A 23,223-nucleotide genomic window follows, 5' to 3' on the forward strand; every position below is an offset into this window, starting at 1 on the left:
TGGTGTTACATGTGATATAACTGGGCCACCATTCAGTCAAACTAAAGCAGTGCCAATCCCTGTAGACAAGTGTATATGTGCGTCTGAAATATGAATAATGTTGTTTGTTATGCTTTCTAGGCTGTAATGCTAGACTCTACTGATGTCAACCTATGGTATAAAATTGGTCGCGTGGCAATAAAACTAATCCGCCTACCTTTGGCTCGTCATGCTTTTGAAGAAGGTCTCAGGTGTAATCCTGATCACTGGCCTTGTTTAGATAACCTTATCACAATCTTGTACACACTCAGTGACTACACAAGTAAGTACAGTACACCAAAAAAAATTCTCAAGGTATGTGTAATTTTACACATCGGTAAAAAATTGTAATGATGCAGTCATATAGGAGAAAGTGTATCTTATGTAAGCAGTACTTTAGGGTATGATAAAGACTTTTACTTCATGGTAGGGTTTTTTTTTATTTCATTATAAGGTATGAAGGTCTGTATCAATTCTGGTTACCCTACAAATAAATGTCTGTGGTCTCTTAAATCAGACCCTCTGCAAAGTTTCCCTGTAGACTGTTCTCTTGCCTTTCAGTGTATGTTGATTTTTTTCTTTCTAGTCATTTCCAGCTACATAGTTCCAGGACTTGAGTATAAAACTACAGTCCAATTCATAGCCTAGTATGATCAATTGTAGTTAGAACAGTTGATACAGCTGACCCTAAGATTTTACATTTGAGTAATATGCTGTGGATAAACTGATTCAAAGGAAGTTTAGGAGAGAAGTTGCAAGATGTCAGAAGTGTTGAATCTGATCCTTTAGCTTTGTACTGCTGGAATGGTCCTGATTCTCTGTACCTAATTGCCCACGCGAGCGAAACCCTGGTGGAATACATTGCTTGTTACACTAGTAGAATCTGCAGTTAAGACATTTGATTACATGAAAATGGTAAATGATTGTGATTCTGCTTTATGATTCTAATTTCTTTTGTGCAGGAATGGAGTCTTGAAAGTAAATAAAAGATGTACTGCAAAATTTGTTTAAACAAATTTAATTATATTCTTTTTCTGGATGTAATACTTGGGAAGACATAACAGGTTATTTTCACTGTATGCATGTAATTATTTGACATGTTACAAAGCTATTGGTCTAATTTATGTAAATTCATATTTAGCTGGAATTCAGTGGTGAATATGCAGCCCAGAAATGGGAGCTTTTGAATGAACCATAGCAGTGATTGACCATTCAATTTCTGTTTCTCTGTCAGCATGTTTGTATTTTATCTGCAAAGCTCTGGAAAAAGACTGTCTATATAGCAAAGGATTGGTTCTGAAGGAGAAGATCTTTGAGGAGCAGCCTTGCCTCCGGAAAGATTCTTTAAGGATGTTCCTCAAATGGTGAATGCTATCTTATACTAAATACTGAATTTGGAGTGTTAAATTTTGGGTTTGGGGGAGTTCAGAAAAGCTGGTGAGATATAATGCTTTAAGCTTTAACAATATCTTGCTCATCTGCCTTCTAAATAATAAATCAATGTTAAGTGTTGGTGCTGTTTACAGAATGTTCTTCAGTAATTACTTTTGGAGGGAGGTAGGAAGAGGCAAAAAATCAATTTGCTGCTGCTGCTCACCTATTTTCATACCTAGATCTCTAGTAGTCATCTGCCTCCATTTTATTTTACTTACTGGCAGCTGATATCTGCAGCATTCATTTTTGTTTTCTTTTCCCAATTGAAAAAAACAAACCAAGCCACTTGTTTTTTGATTCTGGATTGTGATATCTCTGAAAAAGTGGATTATTTTTCACTTTCAAAAATTCATACCTAGAGTCTACAAGAAAATTTTCAACTCCAAATTTTATTTTTGATGACATGAATTCCTCAAAATAGCACTTTGGAATGAAAGGAATTTCTCAGCCATACGATTGTTTTCTGAATGAAAAACTTCTGTCCAGGAAAGAAAACAAAACTTCCTGCTTTCCTTTAATGTCTCAGTGTTTGGAAAACAGAATAGGACAATCTTCCTTTATCTTTTAATTTTTAAGGCAGAACAAAGATTTTGGATGGTGAATGCTTCTATATGCATGCTATAAAGTTTGTAAAATAATGTTATTTGAATGCTTGTTTTAACACTGTTTGTTATATTATAGGAAGATATCAAATTAATCTCCCCAGGCTTTTAAAAAAACACAACAAAAAAAACGAACGAACAAACAATAACTTTAATTTGTCTTCATTTCTTATTATTTCTTAGTGACATGTCTATCCATAATGTAAACGTGAGTGCAGCTGAATCAGGAAGAATCATAGATGAAGCACTGGAGCTACGTAAGAAAAGACAAGCTCTGCTAGTGCGTGACAGAGAACCAGACCTCAGACTGGTCCAGCCAATTCCCTTTTTCACGTACGTCTTCATATTTTCCCTTCCTTAAAAGGTTTCTCTGAAACCTTTTGCTGACAACCGTGTTGCACTTCAGATTTCTTCAGAATGCTTTTTTTTCTTGTAAAAACAAACAAACCCCCCAGTGTTTTCATATTTTATGAGTTTATAGGTTGGTTTGGTGTGCTTATGATTTTAGCATAAACCCCGTATCTATCAGTTTTCAACCTTTGAATTAAAACCAGTAATGTTAAAAAAAAAAAAAAATCATGACGAATGGTTTGGCAGCCATTCCAGCTGAGTTATTGGCTTTTTCATAGATGACTAGTTTGTACATGAACTTCAAAGTAAGTTTAGCTTTTTAAAAATGTTTTTACTATTGGGATGATGGAAACTGGGAAACAAATTACAGTTCTTTATTTGCAACAATATATAAGGATACTAACAAGTTGTTTTATATGTCTTTATTAAGGCATAAAGGATTGGGTTTTGCTTTGGTTTTTTATTGGACATATTTTTCTGGAATATTAGTGGGCTCTGCATGTATGTCCTATTGCAGAGAAGTTGCTTCTACTCGTGGATAAGGGTGAGATTTTTTTTTTTTAATCGTCGATTGAATGCAGAACCTGAAAATGGCTCCTCTGACACTACCTTTTTTAGGGTTCAGTATAGAGTAATTTCCTCAGCTACTCCATAGGCCTTTTTTTGTTAGAGGCTTTTTTTTGAGATAGGTGAGTTATTGATTCCCATTTCCTTCCTACTGCAACCAACTCACCAGTTTCCTCCTGAAAACTTGCTGACTGCCACATTTTGTTCTTGTTTTTCTGAGTGGTGTATTCTAGAAGGAAAGCTCCTAAGGACCTCTGTTCCAGGCCTGAAATTGTCAGTGGTCCATATGACAGGAAATACAGAAAGATATTCTCCATCTTTTCTAGTTGTGGGACAGATTTTGACACTCAAATGTGTATTCCTTTCCCACTGAAAAGCTGCTCTTCCTACCTCTAAGCTGTTGGAGAAAACAATGTTAAATGCTGCTAGGTTTGTAAATATAATTTAGAAAATAATGTGATAAGAATTAATGAAGTTGTGATGCTATTGTGTTTCCATATGCAGGTGGAAGTGTTTAGGAGAAGCTTTACTTGCCATGTATCACCACCTCACAACATGTGATCCTCCTCGACCCAGTCTGGGAAAGAGAATTGATCTCTCAGAATACCGAGACCCAGTTCAACATTTGACTCTTTCTCCTACGTCCGCTCCTGTCAGTGTTATTCAGCCAATTCCTGTCAGCACTAATCCAGTGGTGCCAGTGCCGGAACCTGTATTACCTTATACTCCAACAACACCCAACTTTCCAAGTCACAGTCAGAATTCATTGGAACCAGGAGCTACTGTAGGTGAGCAAGGTACTTCAGTTTAAGATTCAAGATATCTTTCCTACTTATCTGGGTAATAAAAGCACTAGAGAATTCGTTGGGAAATACTGTCTCTAAACTGCATGTTAGTGGACTCAGAACCTTTTCAGCATTTATATAACATCTGGTAGAAAAAGTGAAGTGGAACTCTATAAAATTAAGTTCTGTTAACCCTTCACATTAGAAAAGGAAGGCCACCTAAACTCTCTGAAAATCATTGATTCCTGACTAAGCCATAGGACAAGTGTTCAGGACAGTGGACTTTTACTTTCCTATCTAATGGAATCGAGAGTCGGGTTGATTTGTTGTTCTTGCACTCCAGTGCAGGAATATCTGCCCTCTTCTGGTTTTGTGCTGTTGACTCATAATTCAGTTTTTCAGTCTTTAAGGTTAGAAGGATTGTAGCTCCATTCCAGCAGTGGTGGGTATCAACCTTTTAATGTTTTGAAGAGTCTTGAGCTCCTTAGAGTGAATGAGCTGTCATAGAAAAAGGTGGCTGGATTATTCTTCTGCTCATATGTAACTTTAACATATGAGAGAACCAAACTGTCAGCTATATTTATTTGAAGTCTGTAGCAAGAGGTTTGAATATTTTATGCTGTAACTGTATATGTATTTACATATCTATGACTAACAAGGAGTTACCAGTATTTTGTTGATATTCATGGGAATTTACAGGTGTTTCTGGAGTTAAAGGCAGTCTTCTGATTCCTATTTCGGAAGCTTCTTGAAGACTAAAATAATGAATCCTAATGAATAATGAAATGCAGAATTTCCAGTGAGTCTGCTTCTTGCCTCACACAGCATTTTTATATAAAATGCCATAGCCAGTTTATAGTGATTTTTTTAATTTTTTTAAGTTGATTTTTAAATTTATGACATGGTCTTCAAAAGGAAACCAATGAATCTCAAATGTTGCTGTAGAATAAAAGTAAGTGTCAGCCACCAATAAGTTGTGGTTTTGTTTTTTTTAAGTAAAAAAGATCATCTACTTTTTGTTTGGCAATTTAATCTGTTGGTGTTTCTTTTTTCTTTTTTTTTTCTTTTTTTTTTTTTAATTCTGTTTCTAGGTGACATATCTGCAGGTGATAAATCTAAGAAAGGTGTGAAACGAAGGAGAATTACAGAAGACAGTGGTGAAACAGCAAAAAGGAGATCTGCTAGAGTCCGGAACACCAAGTGTAAGAAAGAGGAGAAGGTTGACTTTCAAGAACTGTTGGTGAAATTCCTTCCTTCCAGGTACTGTACAGCAATAACTTTTCATTAGGAGAGTATCAAGAGCTAAGTAGAAGAAGCTGTTGGGGGTTTTGTTTGAATTATATGCCTCAACCTTAAAACCAGTAGACCCATGTTATTTTTTTGAAGCAGATGTGATGCCGTGTCTTCTCATAAATTTAATGAAACTGTTTTTAGTGAAAATTATTAAAAACTAATTGAAAAATAAGAAAGCTTTTATTAATGTGAAACTGAATTAGAGGACAATGCAGATGTCAAAATGGATAAGATAAATGAGGTAATCTTGGTTTGTACAAAATTTGGAAACTGGATGTAAATCTCTGAATTTGCTTCAGTTAATGTACTTTCACTGTTAAAATAGGCACAGTGTGCCATGTTTAGGTTTCAGTGAAAGAAAAAATGAAGATTTTGTTGATACTATGGTTTTTGCCCCTCTTTCACACAGATTAAGGAAATTAGACCCAGAGGAGGAGGAGGACCCTTTCAATAACTATGAGGTTCAGTCAGAGATCAAAGAGGAGAATTTCCAGCACGTTGGACCACATAGAATGTCATTTGATTCTACAACATTTATGGAATCTGGTAAGGATTTCATTAGAAACCCATTCTTTCTCTCTTGTTTCTTCCATATTGGATGCTTTTATATTTTCTGCATTTTCCTATCATATCTAGAAGGTACAGAAGTATATGTTATTTTAAAAAGTATAATTTTAGAGCATAGAAATATCTCAGTTGGTAACAGGTGTGATTTTTTTTTTTTTAAAATCTGCTTAATTACTATATGTAAGAGCTCTGTTGTGTGGAGTTTCTCATTTAAACAGATTGGAATACAATAACTTAATTCAGCATGTATGCAACACAGGAGAACTGCTGCAAGATTAGTGCATAAAACACTGTTGAAAGATACTTGTTTCAAGTTATGATCTGCCTTAACCTTAAACACATAACGGCTTTGTGTTTATCTGCTTTCTAGAAAAACAGGACGTTCATGAATTCCTGCTGGATAACCTGAACAATGGTGGGATCTTGGAGCTGATGATGAGATACCTAAAAGTCATCAGCCAAAAGTTCCTAGTGAAGTGGCCTCCTGGCTTGTGTGAGGTGGTCCTTAGTATCTATAATAGCTGGAGAAAGCATAGTAGCAGTCTTCCCAATCCATTACTGAGGGACTCAAGTAATCAGCATATCAAGGTAAGAAAACACTTTTCCTTGTACTTCTATTTGCTGCTGTGTTGCCAGAAGGTACCAGAAGTACCTAACTGAAATCCAGCAATTAGATGTAGGTTTTACTTAGCTCTGTCTGAGGAGCTGCTTCTCCTGACTGTTGCATTTTCACAAACTGTGGTATGCTGCAGATCGCATAACACTTTGTTCCTGAGCTCCTGAGCATACCTGGGTGATCCTATATGCAAGTGTACCTTATACGTGTGTGTATATATACACATGCATATAGACATAATATGAATACTGTAACCATAAATATATTTTACTCCTTTATACTGGTGTTGCTCTTTCCTCCCTCCATTTGTTTCTGATACGACACAAAGTTTTGCTTTGCCATCAGGTGAGTAGAGAGGCTGCTCTGTTCACACTGGCTGATTGAGGGTCAGCATTTCTGCTCTACATAGAGTAAATACAGTTTAGTTTTAAAATAACCTGCAATTTACAGTAAAACAAAACAAAACCCAACCGAAAACAAACAAACAAAAAAACCAAACCAAAACCAACACCATCCCCCCAGCATCACCATTTTATTGCCTTTATAAATCTGTAGATTTCACAAATGCAAACAGAAAAAAAGTTAAGGTCATGAAATTAATGTTAAAAGGGCTTTGTGATACAACATGATTCTTCTTGGATTATAAAACCAGTACTGATACTTCTTGTCCACTGAGCCTGCCTATGTTATATTTTCAGTGTTAGCAATGTGCATTCATTTTCATGACTTTGGTATGCAGTTTGAAATATTTTTTGTCGGATCAACAGTATTTCTACTTTTTTTGCAAATGAAAAATAAAATCTGTAAACTATGTTCCATTCACTTAGTTTATAAATCAAACAAAAGTATTATATGTAGCAGATGTTAAATTTTTTATACATCCTGTGACTTTTGTATTTCAGTATATTTTTCATGTATACATACCCGTTTTTAAACAAATGTAAATGTATTTATAAATGTATTCCCTTGGGTCTCATTATGACTGCATAACTGCTTGCTTGTATGTAAAATTTAAAAAGTCAAGACTTTGTAGCTATACTATTAAAAATCACTGTCCTCATGCTCGTCTATTCTCTTTCATCCTTGAATTTATTTTAAACTTGATCTGCAAGCTATCCTGGGCGTAATAAATTTGGGTTTTTAAGATTGTAAAGGGCTATTCTGGTAAGCTATATGGACTTCAGAATCTTTTCACAAGGACCTGTTTTTTTATAGCTGGCCCTGTAGCCCTTATTACTGTGAATTTATCAGGAAATAGTCTATTCTTCGCTGCACAAAACTACCTGGCAGAGATCCATGGTGATGTGATTTTTAATATACTCCTGAACTTTATCCAGCAAGCATTAATAAACTGATAAGACTATGGTACATACTCAGTGTCATGGAGATAAATACTGAAAAAATTATAGGATATAGACTTTTTATTTCTCAAATATCAGTACTTCTACTGTATTCTGGGAACATGCTTTTAGCATGATTTAGCAATTTAATACAGTTTTATCTCAGACAGATACAAAAATAAGGATGTCACTTTTTTCTAACATCAGGCAATGCTGTTGTGACTACCTTCTATGAGCTGAGATTTTTATTGTTTTCTGATGCTCTTTCTAAGTATTGTTTGTTTTGTACATGTTGATTTGTAAATGCTATTATACACCTTTAGACGGAGGAAGAAGTAGTTATAGCTTGGGAATAGAAATCGCAAGAGGACAAGATGAAGGTTTTCTTTGAAATAAATTGCAAATTTATTGGTGTATTTTTTTTTTTATTCTTCTATATATTTCTTCCTTTGTATTCTTTTTTGATATCTCTGTACTTTTTCTGAAGGATATGATGTTGATGAGCCTTTCTTGCATGGAACTCCAGTTAGATCAGTGGCTACTGACGAAAGGGAAGAGCTCTACAGGTAAGAACTGGATGTTACTTTCTTCGGACTCTTAAAAACACTCAAGGTATATGAAGAAATGTTTCCAGGAATTTGTTGGATTTTTAGAGCTATCTTTTCTTAATGAATATCTTTCAGTTCTCTGTTTTATTGGTCTATCAGTTGTTTGCCTTAAAGTAGATAAGTACTTTTAAAATACTAAGATATGTGACTTTTTTCATGGGATGCTAGTAACTTTATGATAAAACGTAATTAATTGATTTGCAGTTTCTCCACGAAATTGCCCTGCTGTCTCTGTGAATGGAAAATTTGGTCCTGACTTCCCAGGAACTCATTTCTTGGGAGACCTGTTGCAGCTGTCGTTTGCATCCTCGCAGCGAGATTTATTTGAGGAAGGCTGGATGGAGTTTGTCACTCGGGTGTATTGGCTGAAAGCTCGCTTTCTAGCACTGCAGGTTTGTTTTAAGTTTGATTTAATAAATAAAACTTTTCCCAAATTAAAATTGATGTTGTTCAGATTTGGGAATCTCAGCTCATTTAAGCATGTGGATAAAATAATCTCAAACCATAGTGATTTCATTTTACTCTTTAATATAATTGACTATCCCTAAGGGTAGAGGTGGCAGTGAAGTAGGTCTCACATGCTAAGCTAATATTTCATATGTTTAATGTGTAAATCTGTTTAAATTAGCTTGTGTTCAGCTTAAAAAAATATATATTTGGATCAAAATTACTTGGAGTAATATTATGTAGCTGCAGAACATGGATTTTTTTGGGACCTGGACAAGCGGGTACTATCAAAGTCACAGACATTCCAAAATGCAGCTTTCGACTGGTGCCAACAGTATGTTTAATTACTCTCCCCTCTGCTTTTTCAAGGTAGCATGGTTCTTTTGGAGACATTTAAATTAATATGCAGATTTTGAAACAGAGGGTTTTGAACATATCACTAAGGGAATAATTTGAAAGAAATATTATTTGATCCCAGACTTTTTTTCCCCTCCAAGTGTTGTTTCCTCAGGACATCAAAGAGTTTGTGTATGTGTCAATTATGTTTAAGTCAATTGTCAACTAATAATATGAGTCAGTTTCATAAGTGTGGCCTAACCAGTCCCTTCCATTTTTATTTTTTGCATATAAGGATTCCTTTCTGATGAACTGACTTGAGGAAAATTGAAAGTTCCTATATGGATACTGCCATTTTTTCTTTAGGTATACAGTTATATTTTGCCTGTGTAGCTTGCGTTCCTCTCCTGACCACTCAACTTCAGTATCTACTTCAGTTGGCCAGAGCGAGTAGAATGCACTCACTTTGCAGAATATAAGAATGTTTCTTGACTCAATGTTTTTACTGGCAGAAATGGAAGACTTATTTCTACTGTTTTGCCTTTCCATGTTTTTAAAGGAAAGGGATTTTAGCAATCCATTTTAATCTTTCAAAATCCATATTAATCTTTATTTTAATTTGAGATTGTCAATTGGATTTGGTTTTTATTTGGGAGGATGTGCAGTAATCACACTGGCAGTGCCTGCATTGAATTTAAATGTTTTCTACATGCTTTAGAAACCCTTGCTGCAGACAGGACTCTAGGGTTTTTTGTTTGTTTGTTTTCCTCTGTACTGTTTCTGTAGGGAGACATGGAACAGGCACTCGAAAACTATGATATCTGCACTGAAATGCTCCAAAGCTCCACTACAATGCAAGCTAAAGCTGGCAATGAATGCAGCATTGTAATACGGTTACCTAATCTACATGTGGATTCTGTTGTCTCTTTAGAAGAGGTAAGAATTAATTTGCAGGTGTGTTCTCCTACTATAGAATAATTAAAACTCAGTCGAATGGGTGAAGTGTTACATAGTAGGTGTTTTCTTCCTGGTTTATATTCCTGGATGTCGCTGTAGCGTTCACATAGCTTTATAGCTAAACTACTAGGAGAAATGTCAGTAGTCAAATGTATGTGAAGTCAAAATAAAAGTTGGATCGTGCCATCTGTGATGTTTGCAGATTGAAAAGAACCTAAAATCTCTGGAGAGATGCCAGTCTTTGGAAGAGATCCAACGATTGTATGAGGCAGGAGATTATAATGCAGTGGTGCATCTGCTTCGTCCAACATTAAGCTTTAATGGTTATGGCAGAGCAAAACATCTGGAATTTGTAACATCCATACCAGAGAGACCAGCTCAGCTGCTTCTCCTACAGGTTTGTGTCTTAAAAAATCATTTTTAGTAAGGGAAATGATCTTTAAGGTCCCTTCCAACCCAAACCATTCTATGATTAAGACTTATTCTTGAAAACAGGATGAAAGGATTTCTAGAGTGGGTGTTAACGGTTAACAAGTCTTATTTACAAAGCAAAACCAAGTATGTAAATGATCCGAGCAGCATAGGTTTATTGACATCGTTAGCAATATGCCAGCTTTTGCTAAATGAATATGTCACTAAAGATATAATGTGTCTGAGGCCTACATGAAATGATCAGAAAAACTGTAAATTCAAATAAACTTGAATCATTTGTAGAGACATCTTATGGATGCATTCATGCTATCTGCATCTGCAGTGAATACTTCCTGCTTTTGCTGATGTTGACTATATGGTGATTTACAACCATTGTGAAACTTAAGAGTTATCTAGCATATGAATGATTTTTATGATGGTAGTGTATCTGTCCTGCATGAATGACAAACCATTGATAGATACATCCGGTATAGTTGCTATAGATTTAGTATATTTGACACTATGAAAATAAGGGTACAAATAAGCTCAGATGTAGGAACAACTTGACCCTATCATTCTCTGAGCGGGGGGAAAAAAAGGTTTGCACAAAAAACGACTGATGCTCTTTTAACTGGACTGAAACAAATCCTACAGCCTCCATCCCATCTCGTGACCCAAACTTGGCAGAGTAGGAAGAAGCAGGGGGACGTTGCTATAATCCTAGCCTTATAGCTGCTGTTTTGTTATTTATGAAGTAATAAAATGGTAGTACAGGGTTATAAAGATCCAAACCCTGTTTCTGTAGGGCCTCTATTCAACTGCATATCATTAGAATTTTAGACCTAACGCCATCCCTTTCCTGATTTTTTTTTTTCTTGCATCTCTTATTAAAGCAGAAAGATTCAGTGATGACTTTTTTGAAATTTCAGTCCTACTTCTGTATTTGTCATTCAGGGTCCATGTACCTTCTATTGTTCTTTTTTTAATGTCCTTTTTAAAGGTGTTCTAATTTCATTGAAGTAACCCCATTAACTGTATATAGTGTATTGCTTTGCCCTGCTGTGCATTCATGGCTTAAAATAAACCCTTCATCCCTACAATAGATTCTTTTTTCCATATTTACATTCCCTAGGACTCCCTGCTCAAACTGAAAGATTACAAGCAATGCTTTGAACGCTCAGAAGTTGCCTTGAATGAAGCAATTCAACAGATGATTAATATGACAGCAGCCTCTGCTAAAGAAGAGTGGGTTGCTACGGTAACACAACTGCTCACAGGAATAGATACTTCATTATCATCAGTCAACAGCATCCTGAAAGACTCTTCTGTAACACCAAGCCTCGTTCGATTAACAAACAACCTGATTCAGGTAACCTGCTCATTTGCACTAGGAGAGAGGTGTTGCGTGCTACAGACCTTCAGGCATGATACAGCTGCTGTGTCTGAACTGCCACCCACTCACAGGAATGTTTTGTGTTACATTTTTGTTGGGGGAAGGTGAGGGGAAGATAAGCATTAGCTTCATAGTCTTTATTTTTGTTTCAGTATCTTAGAGATGCACTGAGCACACCTGTGCTAGGATCAGTAACAGCAGGTACCTTCAGACACCAAGCTGCCCGAAATAATCAAAGGATTGTAGTAAAGATACCCTAAGTGTTGTTCCTTGGGTTATTTGAAATGGTGATAATGCGAAGACTGACTGAGCTGGCTGGATGCAGTTTGTAAGACGGCACTGATCATGGCTGTGTGTGCTTTGGGCTAGAAGACAAGATACCGTAAGCCTTATGAACATGGTGGAGTTGCTTGAAAGTGCTGGCCAAGCTAAGGGTTTTTCCAGTAAAAACAGAGGGTGATGAGGACAGGAAAAAAACTGATGTGTGGACTTTTTCTAGCACTACAAATACAACTAATTTTAGCCTTTTAAAGAAGGTATTTTCAAACCTTAAAACTACTGAATGACTATTTTTCAGTCCAGGTAACAAAAGGCATACTCTCAGTCCTGTTAAGAAGCTAGTCTAGTTAATGTCAAAATTCAATGTGCTTGTAACTCTCAAATCTCCATTTACTTCAGTAAAAGCCAAGGACATGCACTACTCACAAAATTATACTGTCATTTTGTCAATTTGTATGTGTGTCACTATCTTATGGAATGTAATGGAATTCTGGAGAACAGAGTATTCTTTGTAATATCCTAAATGGTTTCTGTAGTCATAATAAATATGATTCTTTATCTACCTAAATACTAATAAAAAAACCTGTTGTATGAGTGAAAGAATGTGAGAAAAGTGTAGGACTTCAGAAATTTCTGGCACGTGGCAATAAAATGGGCAGTTGTCTATGAGAAATGCTAGGACAATGGTTCCATGACACAGCATTGTGTTGCTCAGAATTTTTTCATTTACGTCATTTATATGGCATCTATTAAGGATTCTAGTTGGTCTTTAACAGTTGTTTCAAGAACTGGTAAAGAATTCAGGAATTCTTTTAACTAAGTTTCTCTTCCTTGCTGGGTTGTAGATAAATTTCTCGTGCAATAATGAGGCCTACTAGCACTAAGAATTTATGCTGCACATTTGCATACTTTGAATTGTTTGTATGTGGCATTAACAGAGAAATAACTAGATAGAAAATGACAGTGCAAGAGGAATGTCAGGGTAGGAGAAATGATCTTCTACCCTTCCGCATACCACTTGATCTTATTTGTAGAACTTTTACCGCTGCTCATTATGAGACTCAACTTTAGATTATTTCCTTAGGATAAAATGCATTACCAACTTTGCATTGTTTAAAAAGGATTCACAGCTGATGCTTATTTTGTAACACTTTGTGTGTATGTCTGCTTCTTTATTAGATCATAGACTGCAGCATGGCAGTCCAGGAAGAACCAAAAGAACCGTACGTCTCCTCAGTTCTGCCATGGATTATCCTGCACAGGATCATCCAGCATGAGGAAGAGGCCTTTCGATCCCTTTGCTGCCAGCAGCAGCAGCAGAACCAGGGAGAAGAAGGTGGGTTAATTTTTCACTTGTATATATTGGAGCTGAGCTCACAACCATCTAGATCTGGAATATAAATAAGAAAATACTTGTCATCTTACCCTGCCATCTGAAGAGAGTAGAGAGGTATGTAAACATCACTTTCTTATTGCTGAGGAAAATTCTTTTTGCCAGATGAAGCATTGGCTAGTTGGATTTAACTCAGTTCTGTGCTATTTAAATATTTACCAACTTCTTTCTTCCAGTAAGTCCTGATACCCCTATGTTGCCTTCTTCACTCATGCTGCTCAACACTGCGCATGAGTATTTGGGAAGAAGATCCTGGTGTTGCAATTCAGATGGCGCTCTTCTCAAGTTCTATGTAAGTGTTAGCATCATAGAATAATTTAGGTTGGAAGGACCTCTGAAAGTCATCTGGCCAACCCCCATCTCAAAGCACGGAACAACTTCAAAGTTATATTAGATTGTTTATTGTCTTGTCTTCATGTTAAGAATGCACTTTTAAATCCACTTTCCTTCTCCCAGACAAACGCATGAACATTTCAGTCAGTTTAATCTGAATAGCAAAGGCTTGTTATTCCAGACCCCTGCCCATTGGTATGCTTTCTAAACAGGACTTTTTTGTCAGACAAGGCATCCCAGTGGGATTCCATATTCATCTTCTCTCAGTGATTCTAAATAAGTTGCACACTTCACAGAACTGAATTTGTCAAGTGTTATGTAAAGTTTGCACATTTTCAATATAGGTAAATACTGTTTAACGTGTAAAAAAGAGCATATTTAACTATCATCCAGGAAAATTCAGGTTTGAATTTTGCAGTTAACTTGGTTATTTGTTTCTTCCAAATCACAAGAGTAAAGATTTGCAGGCCATCATCTATCCTCAGTTGCACATCTGGAATGCTATTATCTCTCACAGACCTGAGTGGTGTTACCTGGATTTGGTCCTGGCGCTTTGGCTGTTCTGCTGTTGATAAATTTGACTTGTTTGATTATACCTGCATTGATCCTATACCACAGACTGCAAAAAAAAAATCTATTTTTTTTTCTGTTATTAACTAAATATAACTTCAAATATACATATAGAGTTCATCTACTGAGAAAAGATGATGAGACTGAAGAATTACTTTAGGCCTTTGCTTCCCTGTGTCTGAAGGGTGTTCTCTGCACTGTTGTTCACGTGAGTGTGTTAGAAGATGTAATATGCTCCAGAAATGGGTGTCTGGGCAGTAATGCTGTAGCATTATTAGATGAAAGGAGATACCCATTTGTTTTTGACCTTTTTAAGATTATTCCTTGAGGTCTAGTTCTTATACCAGAAAAGAAATTTCCCATGGTTGAAGGAGAATATTTCTGTGTGTATTGCTGTTTCCTCACTTTATCCATAGCTTAGAAACCGAAGTGCAGTGAGCTTTTCACTGTGCAGAGTACTGACAGTCGGGATAGCCTGGCTGTTGGCAAACCCCCGATAATGCGGTACCGTGGCATTCATAAGGCAGTGCTTTACAGGGATATTTCAGTGGCACTTTACAGATTCAGCTTGACTTCATTGAGGTTTATTACCTTCAGCCAAGAGAAAATCATGATTAGTTCTGCATAGAGCTACTCGTGAATCTCTTAATTTCCCTTCTCAGCACTCCCTGGAGCTTATTAGCCACAGCTCAGTGCCAGGCCCCATCTACCTCTGCATTTGAGCAGCAGTGTGTCTAGGACAGTAATTCAGACAGCTAGGAAGGATGGCGCGGAGAGCCCGAGGGGTTCTGCAGGAATCAGCTTACCCTGGTACGGCTGGAGCTAATGAACAGTGTTTGAACTGAGGCTGATTCAGTGTAGGACTATTAGATTATCTCTGCATCCTACTCTCCTCAGTCTCCCTGGTATTAGGAACGTAATGCTGATACACCTGAGTTGCCTCTGCATGGGTCTGCCTTGGGTCCAGAGGGCTTATTAGCTCAGGCTCTGTGCTTCATGAAAATAGATAGCCTATTTCCAGGCTCGAGCTTGCCCGCAGATGCAGTGCTCCTAAGTGATGAATCTAAATTGTGTCTGTACAGTGTGCCGGTATCCACAGCCTGGGGAGTCTGATAGTATGCCCTGTGAACCTGGATAAACTACAGATAATTTAGAGTTGTGAATGTATTTACAGCTAGATCTTTGCAAATGTCATCAGATACTTTGAACAAAATCTACAATTTTCAGGGTCAGAATTGCCCAATTCTTAAACTAAAATATAGTATGGTATTATTGAGCACAAGAATCTAGTTTTCAGAGACAAGAGGGTGTTGGAAGGGTAAGGAAAGACAAAGATAAAATGGGATGAATTATTTGAAGAGAAAAGCAGCTTCAAGAATGTTGAACAAAAGTGTGTTTTTATAGACTAGTATTAAATGATCACCTTCTGTAGTTGAACTGTCTGCTCAAGTACATTGTATCCCCTGTGTCTGAAGACGGTGTGCAAGAGGAGATGTTAATACTTAGTTAAGTCCTTTAGCAATAGTCAAAGTCTGAGTTATTAAGAACTGGGTTACTGCCAAGAATTTAAGAGCTGAATAAGAACACAGAAGATTGTTTTGAACACTGTTCAAGGGAGAATTCTGTTACTGGTGTTAGATGTGATTTTTGTTTGCAGCTGTAGGAATATCATGCCTTTCTTACAGTATCCTGTGATGTTTACATCTTCCTTTCAACTTTTTATCTACACTTTTTGCAAATTTCAAATGTTCACAAATTCTTACGGGAAAAGTAGTAGAAATAAGGTGTCTGCTGTGACTCAAAGATGATTGCTGTGACTCAAAATTTCATTGAAATGCCTTCTAAGAATTGTCTTTACTTTTATTTTTCAGCGTTTGGTCGCTTAATAAATGGTACCTTGTTCTTAGCACACTGATCTTTTAAGCAGAAGAGAATTAACATCTTATAGTTAATTCCATCACTTACAAATGAGCTTCTTACATGTAGAATGACAGAATTTTGCCTCGTGATGATGTGCAGTGTTTGTAGTGTCAGGAAAGTCAATCGTGATGAGAAGCTTCTTGTAGCATGCATCGTATGCATAAATAATTGAGTTTACAATCCTAGGTGTTGAAAAATGATAAATGATAATAGACAGGCAGCTGAAGTACTGTAAAAGGAATATGATGAGCTTTTATACGAATTGCAAATAGGTGAATGTTTTGCATGTTAAATGTATGACTGCAAAATGTCAGTTGAGGAACCTCCTAAGTTAACCACTGTCTTGAAGAATGAATGTGGCTGGCTTGGAGAAGTCAGATTTTACTAAAATGAATAAACAAAAGTTGATGCCTTCCATCAGAGGAAAAATGTTAAAGGAAATTACTTAACAGCTAATAGAACTCTCCTGGTAGTACACAGCTTCCTAAAACTTGAGAGGCAAATGACAGGGGAGAACTTGATATTTTTCTGTACCCTTCAGTCTCACAAATGATAATTACAGTAGAAGCATTTCTCTTCTACCACCTCAAATGAGTTTTAGACGTAGCAGGTGCGCTTTGATACTGGGGATACACACAAAACGTTTTAGTGTTGGGTGTGTAAGATACTATTAATTTCTGCTTAACACATTTCATTTTTTTTAATTTAAATTTCATAATGGAACATGTTAGAATTGATTCTTAAAATTCAATGATTGTGTGTGGGTTTTGTTTTGGTTTGAAGTAAAGATCCAAAATCACACTATGCAGATTATTGTTGGGGAACATATTTTTATTGACTCTGAAATGTCTTCCTGGGTATGTTCTTTTTTCGTTTGCTTTTTAAGGAAGCTTAGTGAAAATTTTCAAAGAGTTACCTTTTGTCGTTTGGCATGTCAGTTGCATTCAGAGTAATAGCATCTTCCAAAATATGCTACTGATGGGTTCTTTCTGCTGTAATCTTGAAGTTAAAGATAGAAACTTGCTACAGTGTTTAGTCATTTGGGATCAATCCAGCCACTTTCCTTGGTGTGTAGCCATCTGTATAATACTATTCATACTGTACAATTCTATATCCCTTTTAGCCAGATTTTCATTAGCTGTCCCTTCGTTTTCCACAAAGTCCTCTCCATCCCCTTTTTTACATGCAGAGGAAATTGATGTTTGTGAATTCGGGGAGAAATTCTTCTTTGCCTTTTCCTTATTGTCAGCGTGGACAAACTGTAGTGTTTATATTCACAGAAGCAACTCAGTGTGTAGTGGAAAATTTTGAATGATCTTAACTCTGAAACATTAAGCTGATACCTAATCTCACTGATTAAAGACAAGAGTTCATGAATTAACATAGAAAAAAAATAAAAGCATGTACTGCAGTTACAGTGCCATTGAAATTACTTGTGTGAGACTGGTTTACAGAAATATGGATAATATTTGGTTGTAATTGTGGAAAAATGCATGTAGTTCCTTAATGTTCTCATCATCTGCCTTCAGACAACTGGGTAGCTTAACGCAGTCTTCAGCTCGCAGATGACTTTATCATTGATATTTGTGGTGTTCTAGGTTCAGGTACTACAGAAAGAACTTGCAGCATCTACTTCTGAAGATACTCATCCATACAAAGAAGAGCTGGAAACAGCCTTGGAACAGTGCTTTTATTGTTTATATGGTTTCCCTAGCAAAAAAAGCAAAGCAAGATACCTAGAAGAACATTCAGTACAGCAGGTAAGATATGTATTATTTAATGTCAGTGGAATATCCTGAAGTGCTGAAAGGTATACCCTTGTTTGGTTTTAATGCATCTTAATATGTTTTGGAGAAAGATTACTTTTATTTCCTTGTAAAATTTACGCATTTTACATATTCTAGAAAACAAACTCATTTAAAAAAATATGGAAGCCTTTATGAATATAGAGGGTCAGATACTTGAAATGAAATGCTAGTATAGTCTTATTCACAGTAGTCTGCCATTTTGAAACTATTGACAAATCAATTTTATTGAGCCGTGACTTTCCTATTTTCAACAGAGAAGAAGTTCGAGTTTGAGGAAAATTAGAAAGGAAAAAAGTCAGCTTGAGAGAAGAGAACTTAAACAGCCAGCCTTGCAGTTTATGAAAGTGAAAAATGTCACTGTTAAAAATTATGGAATTAAATTATACTATAACTTATTTTGAAATCTACAATGGTAAATATCCGGTAGCTGTTCGTGAGAAATATGTGAGATTCAGTTGAGTTTGGGAGAGAACAACTTCAGAGTGCCTTGGGAAGAGGGTTGTAGTATTAAGGAAGGGACAACAAAACCAGGTCAGCAATCCTCTGTCTTGAAACATCACTGATTTTGTTCAAAAATCTCAGATGATTTTTGTGTTTACTAAATGCAAGTGATCGTAGAATTTTAAGTGAAAAAGAGTTTCGTACAAGCAAGACAATTGTCTGGCTCCTTTGAACAGACCTTTTTAAATACACAAATACTGTTATGTTATTACTCAATATTTGTAAATTCTCTCACTTAAACTTACCTGTTAGAAAATCAAGATAATGAGAAAATGGGAATAACTAAGAAAAAGGGAGGTATAAGGAGATTACCCTGTGTCACTCTAAAAAAATAAATCTGTTAAATTTGGGCATTTCTGGATCAGAAAGTTCTTCTTGAAATCATTGGCAAATTGATTTTTAGAAACGCAACTTCCCCATTTTTAGTACAGAAGCAAAATTTACTGTAAAGAATAAGATGAACAATAAAACGAGGAAAAACTTTGTCTAACAGAAGAGAACTGTAAATTTTAGGATTTTTTTTTTACTGTTTTCAAGCAAGAAAAGTGAAGGGAAAATGAGAAATAAATTCTTAAAGTACCTTTCTGTAGAGAGTTTGAAGATTTTTCTCTCAGAACTTTGTCTTATTCCCATTTCATTTATTCTTCTTACTTGAGTTTGAAACTGAAGGTGTAGAGCTTTTCTCCTCCATATTTTACCCATGATCCTCAGTGTCACTCAGGATGCTTGCAATTGATTCTTGCTTATAAACAACTTTTCTGAGCAACTCTTCTAAGCAAGTAGAATGACTTTATTTTTCAGTCACGTACACTAAGTTACAGCCCAATATCTTAGTCTCTTAAATCAGTGAGTAGTGTGCTATATTTGTAGCATAATATTGTGCCGCAAAAAAGCAGCATAAATTAGTGGCTCCTTTACCTGTTTCATTCTTGAGAGGTTTATTTCCTGTTAGCGTAGTATCTATATTCTTACAAACTTAGAAAAGCCATAGAAACTCGTCATTAGTAGACTTCTGAATTTTGCGAATTTGAAATAATTTTTTTCTCCTCTCATCTACTTCCCTCTTCAGGTTGATCTAACATGGGAAGATGCTTTGTTTATGTTTGAATATTTTAAGCCTAAAACTCTTCCAGAATTTGATAGTTACAAAACCAGTACTGTGTCTGCTGATTTGGCCAACCTTTTGAAGAAGACTGCTACAATTGTTCCTCGAACAGACAAGCCTATGCTGAGCCTAGATACTGTGTCTGCCTATATTGAAGGAACATGCAGCAAGGTATAATTAGTTGCTTTAAAAAAAAAGAAAAATTGAAAGGAGTCAGAAGTTATTGTTACTGTTTTTATGTTGACTTTGAGATGGTTAGGGGAATGATTTATTCCATGATGTTGGATTTCCTCAGGTAATTTAAATGAAATAAGAATGACACTACGAAAGCTTTTAGGCTTGGAATGGCAAAATGTAATGTTGATTAATATGGAGTCAGTATGAGATGTTCATTAGTGTTTGTAAGTGCTCTGTGTATCTGTGGAATGCTTTCACTGTCTTCATATTCAATACCTTCATATTCTGTGATGAAAAGGCTACTTTCACTACAAGGAAGAAGCAAGTGTGCAGCTCATTTAATATGAACACTTTATTTAATCTGAACTTTTACATATTTATTTTTTTTTTTTTAATTTTCAGGCACCATCTCTCCCAGATGGTGCAGACTATTCTCCACCAGTGGTGACTGAGTTGTACTATCTTCTGGCAGACTATCACTTCAAGAACAAGGAACAGTCTAAGGCCATTAAATTTTACATGCACGACATTTGTATTTGTCCAAACAGGTTGGTGTTATTGAATCCTGTTGCATAGCATTCATTCTTCTCACTTCTTTCAGTTCGGAAAAGCAGACAACAAAAGATACTTCTTTTGGTTTCAGAAGTTAAAAAAGCCAAAACCAACAAACTTGAACCTGCCTGCAATCCATTATCATAGGTCAATTGTATAACTCAGGGCATCTCTAAAACAACCCAACAAACAAAACAAACCCCCAAACTTAGTGTTAAATATTTAGTTGTTTTGAAATTAAAACCAGAAAATGAAAGGGGGGGCAGGGAAGCTAAATTAAAATCAAGAATAACTGGGAAGGGCAAGGACTGAGTCAGTGTTTCTCTTTTGCACCTTTTGTTTTTTTTGTTTTGACGTGCTCATGCACGACAAGGAATGAAAAATGTCACTGTTTAATAGCATAGCTATAGCACAAACAGCATTCTTTAGTGGATTAGCTGTTTAGGCTGACCTCTTTCTAAAAGTATTGATCTTGCTGCTAGAGAACTACTCAGAGAATACAAGCTCAAATAAAGTATTTAAGTGATATTTAAACCAAAACACCTTGTTTCTTGATACAACTTACTGAAATACTAGCAAGATTGAGCGCTCTCATCTTAAAAATAAGGCATGTTTTGAATAACAGTCTTCTAAAATGAAATTAAATAATCTTTAAATTTACTGTAGGGTTTGCATATTAGATATTGGCTATCATTTTAATTCTCCTTGAAGATGATATATCAGCCTCAGTAACAAACCTCCTAGTTTGACAGATTTGAGACAAGAGAACTGTTTCTAAATCCAGTCACGTACCAGAGACAAAAGGGAAGGTGAAGGCACAGAGCAATTTTACATGTGAAATCTACAGAGGAAATAGCTGCAGCGTAATGTTATTGAATCTTCCAGTCTGGGAGCTGCGATTAGCAGATTGCTAAAACTTTTGTTTGAAGCTTGATGAAGAAATTACCATCCCCTACCCCCCACCCCCATTTTTCTGTAGTTTTGATACTTTAGAACCTAAACTCGTAGATAAATGAGTGGAATGTATTTTTACTCTAATGTGTGACATTTTGTTGATCGGAAGGTGCTTTATGTGGTAGCACAGTATAACCCAGCCATATGAGATGTTACTTCTTCAAACGTCTGTATTACAGTTCCCCTTCCATTCCCCTCAGGAATCTGAATATTGAGGTCACTTGACCCAGAAATGGGTTTTCAATTGAAATCAGCAAGAAATTACAAGCAAAAATGTGAGAATATTATGATTATTCCTTTGGTGTTAGAATCATAGCAAAATTGAAAAATTCCAGAGCTGTTGACCCCAGATGTTAATGTGAGACTATAAAATATGGAAACTACTCTTCAGACTGTATTGTCAATGATCTAATAAACACAGGACCAGATCCTGAACGGTCCCCTTAGTAAGCAATCTTTATTGTTCATCAGAATTTTCCTACATGAATGCATTTTGGGTTTTGTGACTTTGATGTTGGATGATGATGATGATAAAGACCATTCACAGTTTAGTCCAGCAATACAAAATGTCATAATGGCTGTCTGCTGGCCTACAGAAATAAAGGCTGGCAGTGTTTGGACAGGACAGCATGGTTACTGAGAAAAGAAATCAGTGGGAGTGCTGCCCTTAGAAGTATATACATCCTGGTTTTGCATGGCAAATAAACCTTGTTGTTTCATGTGTGACAATTACTGGGGACAGTGCTTTATTAGGAAACCATTTTTAATAAAATCAGTATGTTTAGGCTATACAACAAAATGAAGATTGTCTGTGCCTGTGCCATTCAGTGTAATGTTTAGCGGCGAAATTGTTCATGTGTTGTGTTCTCACTTGCATAGGTTTGACTCGTGGGCTGGCATGGCTCTGGCTCGGGCAAGTCGTATTCAGGATAAGTTGAACTCTAATGAATTGAAAAGTGATGGCCCAATTTGGAAGCACTCTACTCCTGTCTTGAATTGCTTCAAGCGAGCCCTAGAGATTGACAGCTCTAACCTCTCCTTGTGGATAGAATATGGCACTATTTCCTATGCCCTGCATTCTTTTGCGTCCCGACAGCTTAAGCAATGGAAATCAGAACTCCCCCCTGAAGTTGTGCAGCAGGTGGGATCTAACTAAGAGCAGCATGAAATTTTTAAATATTTTAAATTATCTTTTCTAATGTAATAACTTTTTAAATTAAATAGTGACATGCTGTATACCACATATTAGACTGTATGGTTACTTGGTAATATGGGAAATGCTAATTCATATAAGCTGATGGTGTCAAGCAGTATTTAAAGGTTTTTTTCTTTCTTGTGTAAAATTAGTTTGAGCCTGATCTTTGAATTATCTTTCAAAGGTGACACAAAATTGTTGTAACCTTATGGAAAGAGAAATTATATTTACCTTACCTTTCTGTAAATGTCGTACAACGTTTTGAGGAAAAGGTGAAATGTATACATATTTAAATAGCGAAAAGATCAGGCATTACTCTGATATCTATGTCTATTTGTCATCTCTTGTATCCTAAAGACATCCTCCCACTTTTCTACGTTTTTGGGCTATTTACTCAAACAATAGATAAAAATGAGGAGGCTGATAGAATTTTCGTAGAAAAACTTATTACGAATTCATTAGCTTTTTATGCATGATGACTATGAAACAGTTGAAGTTACTATGTAGTTTATTGCTAAGCCAAAATAAGCAATTCCAAATACTCTCTGACAGTGGTAAGAGTTGCTAGGGGAAATACTTTGTCTTTTTGGACCAGTAAACTCTGTCTTGCGGCCTCTTGGCTATGAGGGAATGGCTGAAGAATTCAAGGGGTAATGCTGGAGTTATTTTGTATTATAAGATAAAAGGTACAATTCAGGGAAGCTACCTGAA

At 36.1% G+C, this 23,223-nt stretch overlaps 1 protein-coding gene across 6 annotated transcripts in view; it reads left to right on the plus strand.

Moving 5' to 3' along the window:
• Positions 1–23,223, plus strand: part of CABIN1 (calcineurin binding protein 1) — a 123,391-nt gene that overhangs the window by 4,507 nt on the left and 95,661 nt on the right. For 4 of the 6 annotated variants that reach the window (XM_063350899.1, XM_063350894.1, XM_063350898.1 and 1 more), the window contains 18 exons: positions 121–301; positions 1,253–1,382; positions 2,238–2,387; positions 3,477–3,769; positions 4,849–5,017; positions 5,460–5,596; positions 5,988–6,205; positions 8,061–8,139; positions 8,386–8,573; positions 9,751–9,900; positions 10,124–10,318; positions 11,465–11,701; positions 13,184–13,340; positions 13,574–13,689; positions 17,819–17,980; positions 19,599–19,805; positions 20,214–20,359; positions 22,197–22,458. In XM_063350899.1, the coding sequence (XP_063206969.1) occupies positions 121–301; positions 1,253–1,382; positions 2,238–2,387; positions 3,477–3,769; positions 4,849–5,017; positions 5,460–5,596; positions 5,988–6,205; positions 8,061–8,139; positions 8,386–8,573; positions 9,751–9,900; positions 10,124–10,318; positions 11,465–11,701; positions 13,184–13,340; positions 13,574–13,689; positions 17,819–17,980; positions 19,599–19,805; positions 20,214–20,359; positions 22,197–22,458 (3,177 nt within the window). The remainder of the gene's footprint in view (positions 1–120; positions 302–1,252; positions 1,383–2,237; positions 2,388–3,476; positions 3,770–4,848; positions 5,018–5,459; positions 5,597–5,987; positions 6,206–8,060; positions 8,140–8,385; positions 8,574–9,750; positions 9,901–10,123; positions 10,319–11,464; positions 11,702–13,183; positions 13,341–13,573; positions 13,690–17,818; positions 17,981–19,598; positions 19,806–20,213; positions 20,360–22,196; positions 22,459–23,223) is intronic. The other 2 variants (XM_063350897.1, XM_063350900.1) reach the window with 1 other exon arrangement.

Source organism: Chroicocephalus ridibundus, chromosome 13 (genome assembly GCF_963924245.1).
Source record: "Chroicocephalus ridibundus chromosome 13, bChrRid1.1, whole genome shotgun sequence".
In the NCBI taxonomy this organism is placed as follows: domain Eukaryota; kingdom Metazoa; phylum Chordata; class Aves; order Charadriiformes; family Laridae; genus Chroicocephalus; species Chroicocephalus ridibundus.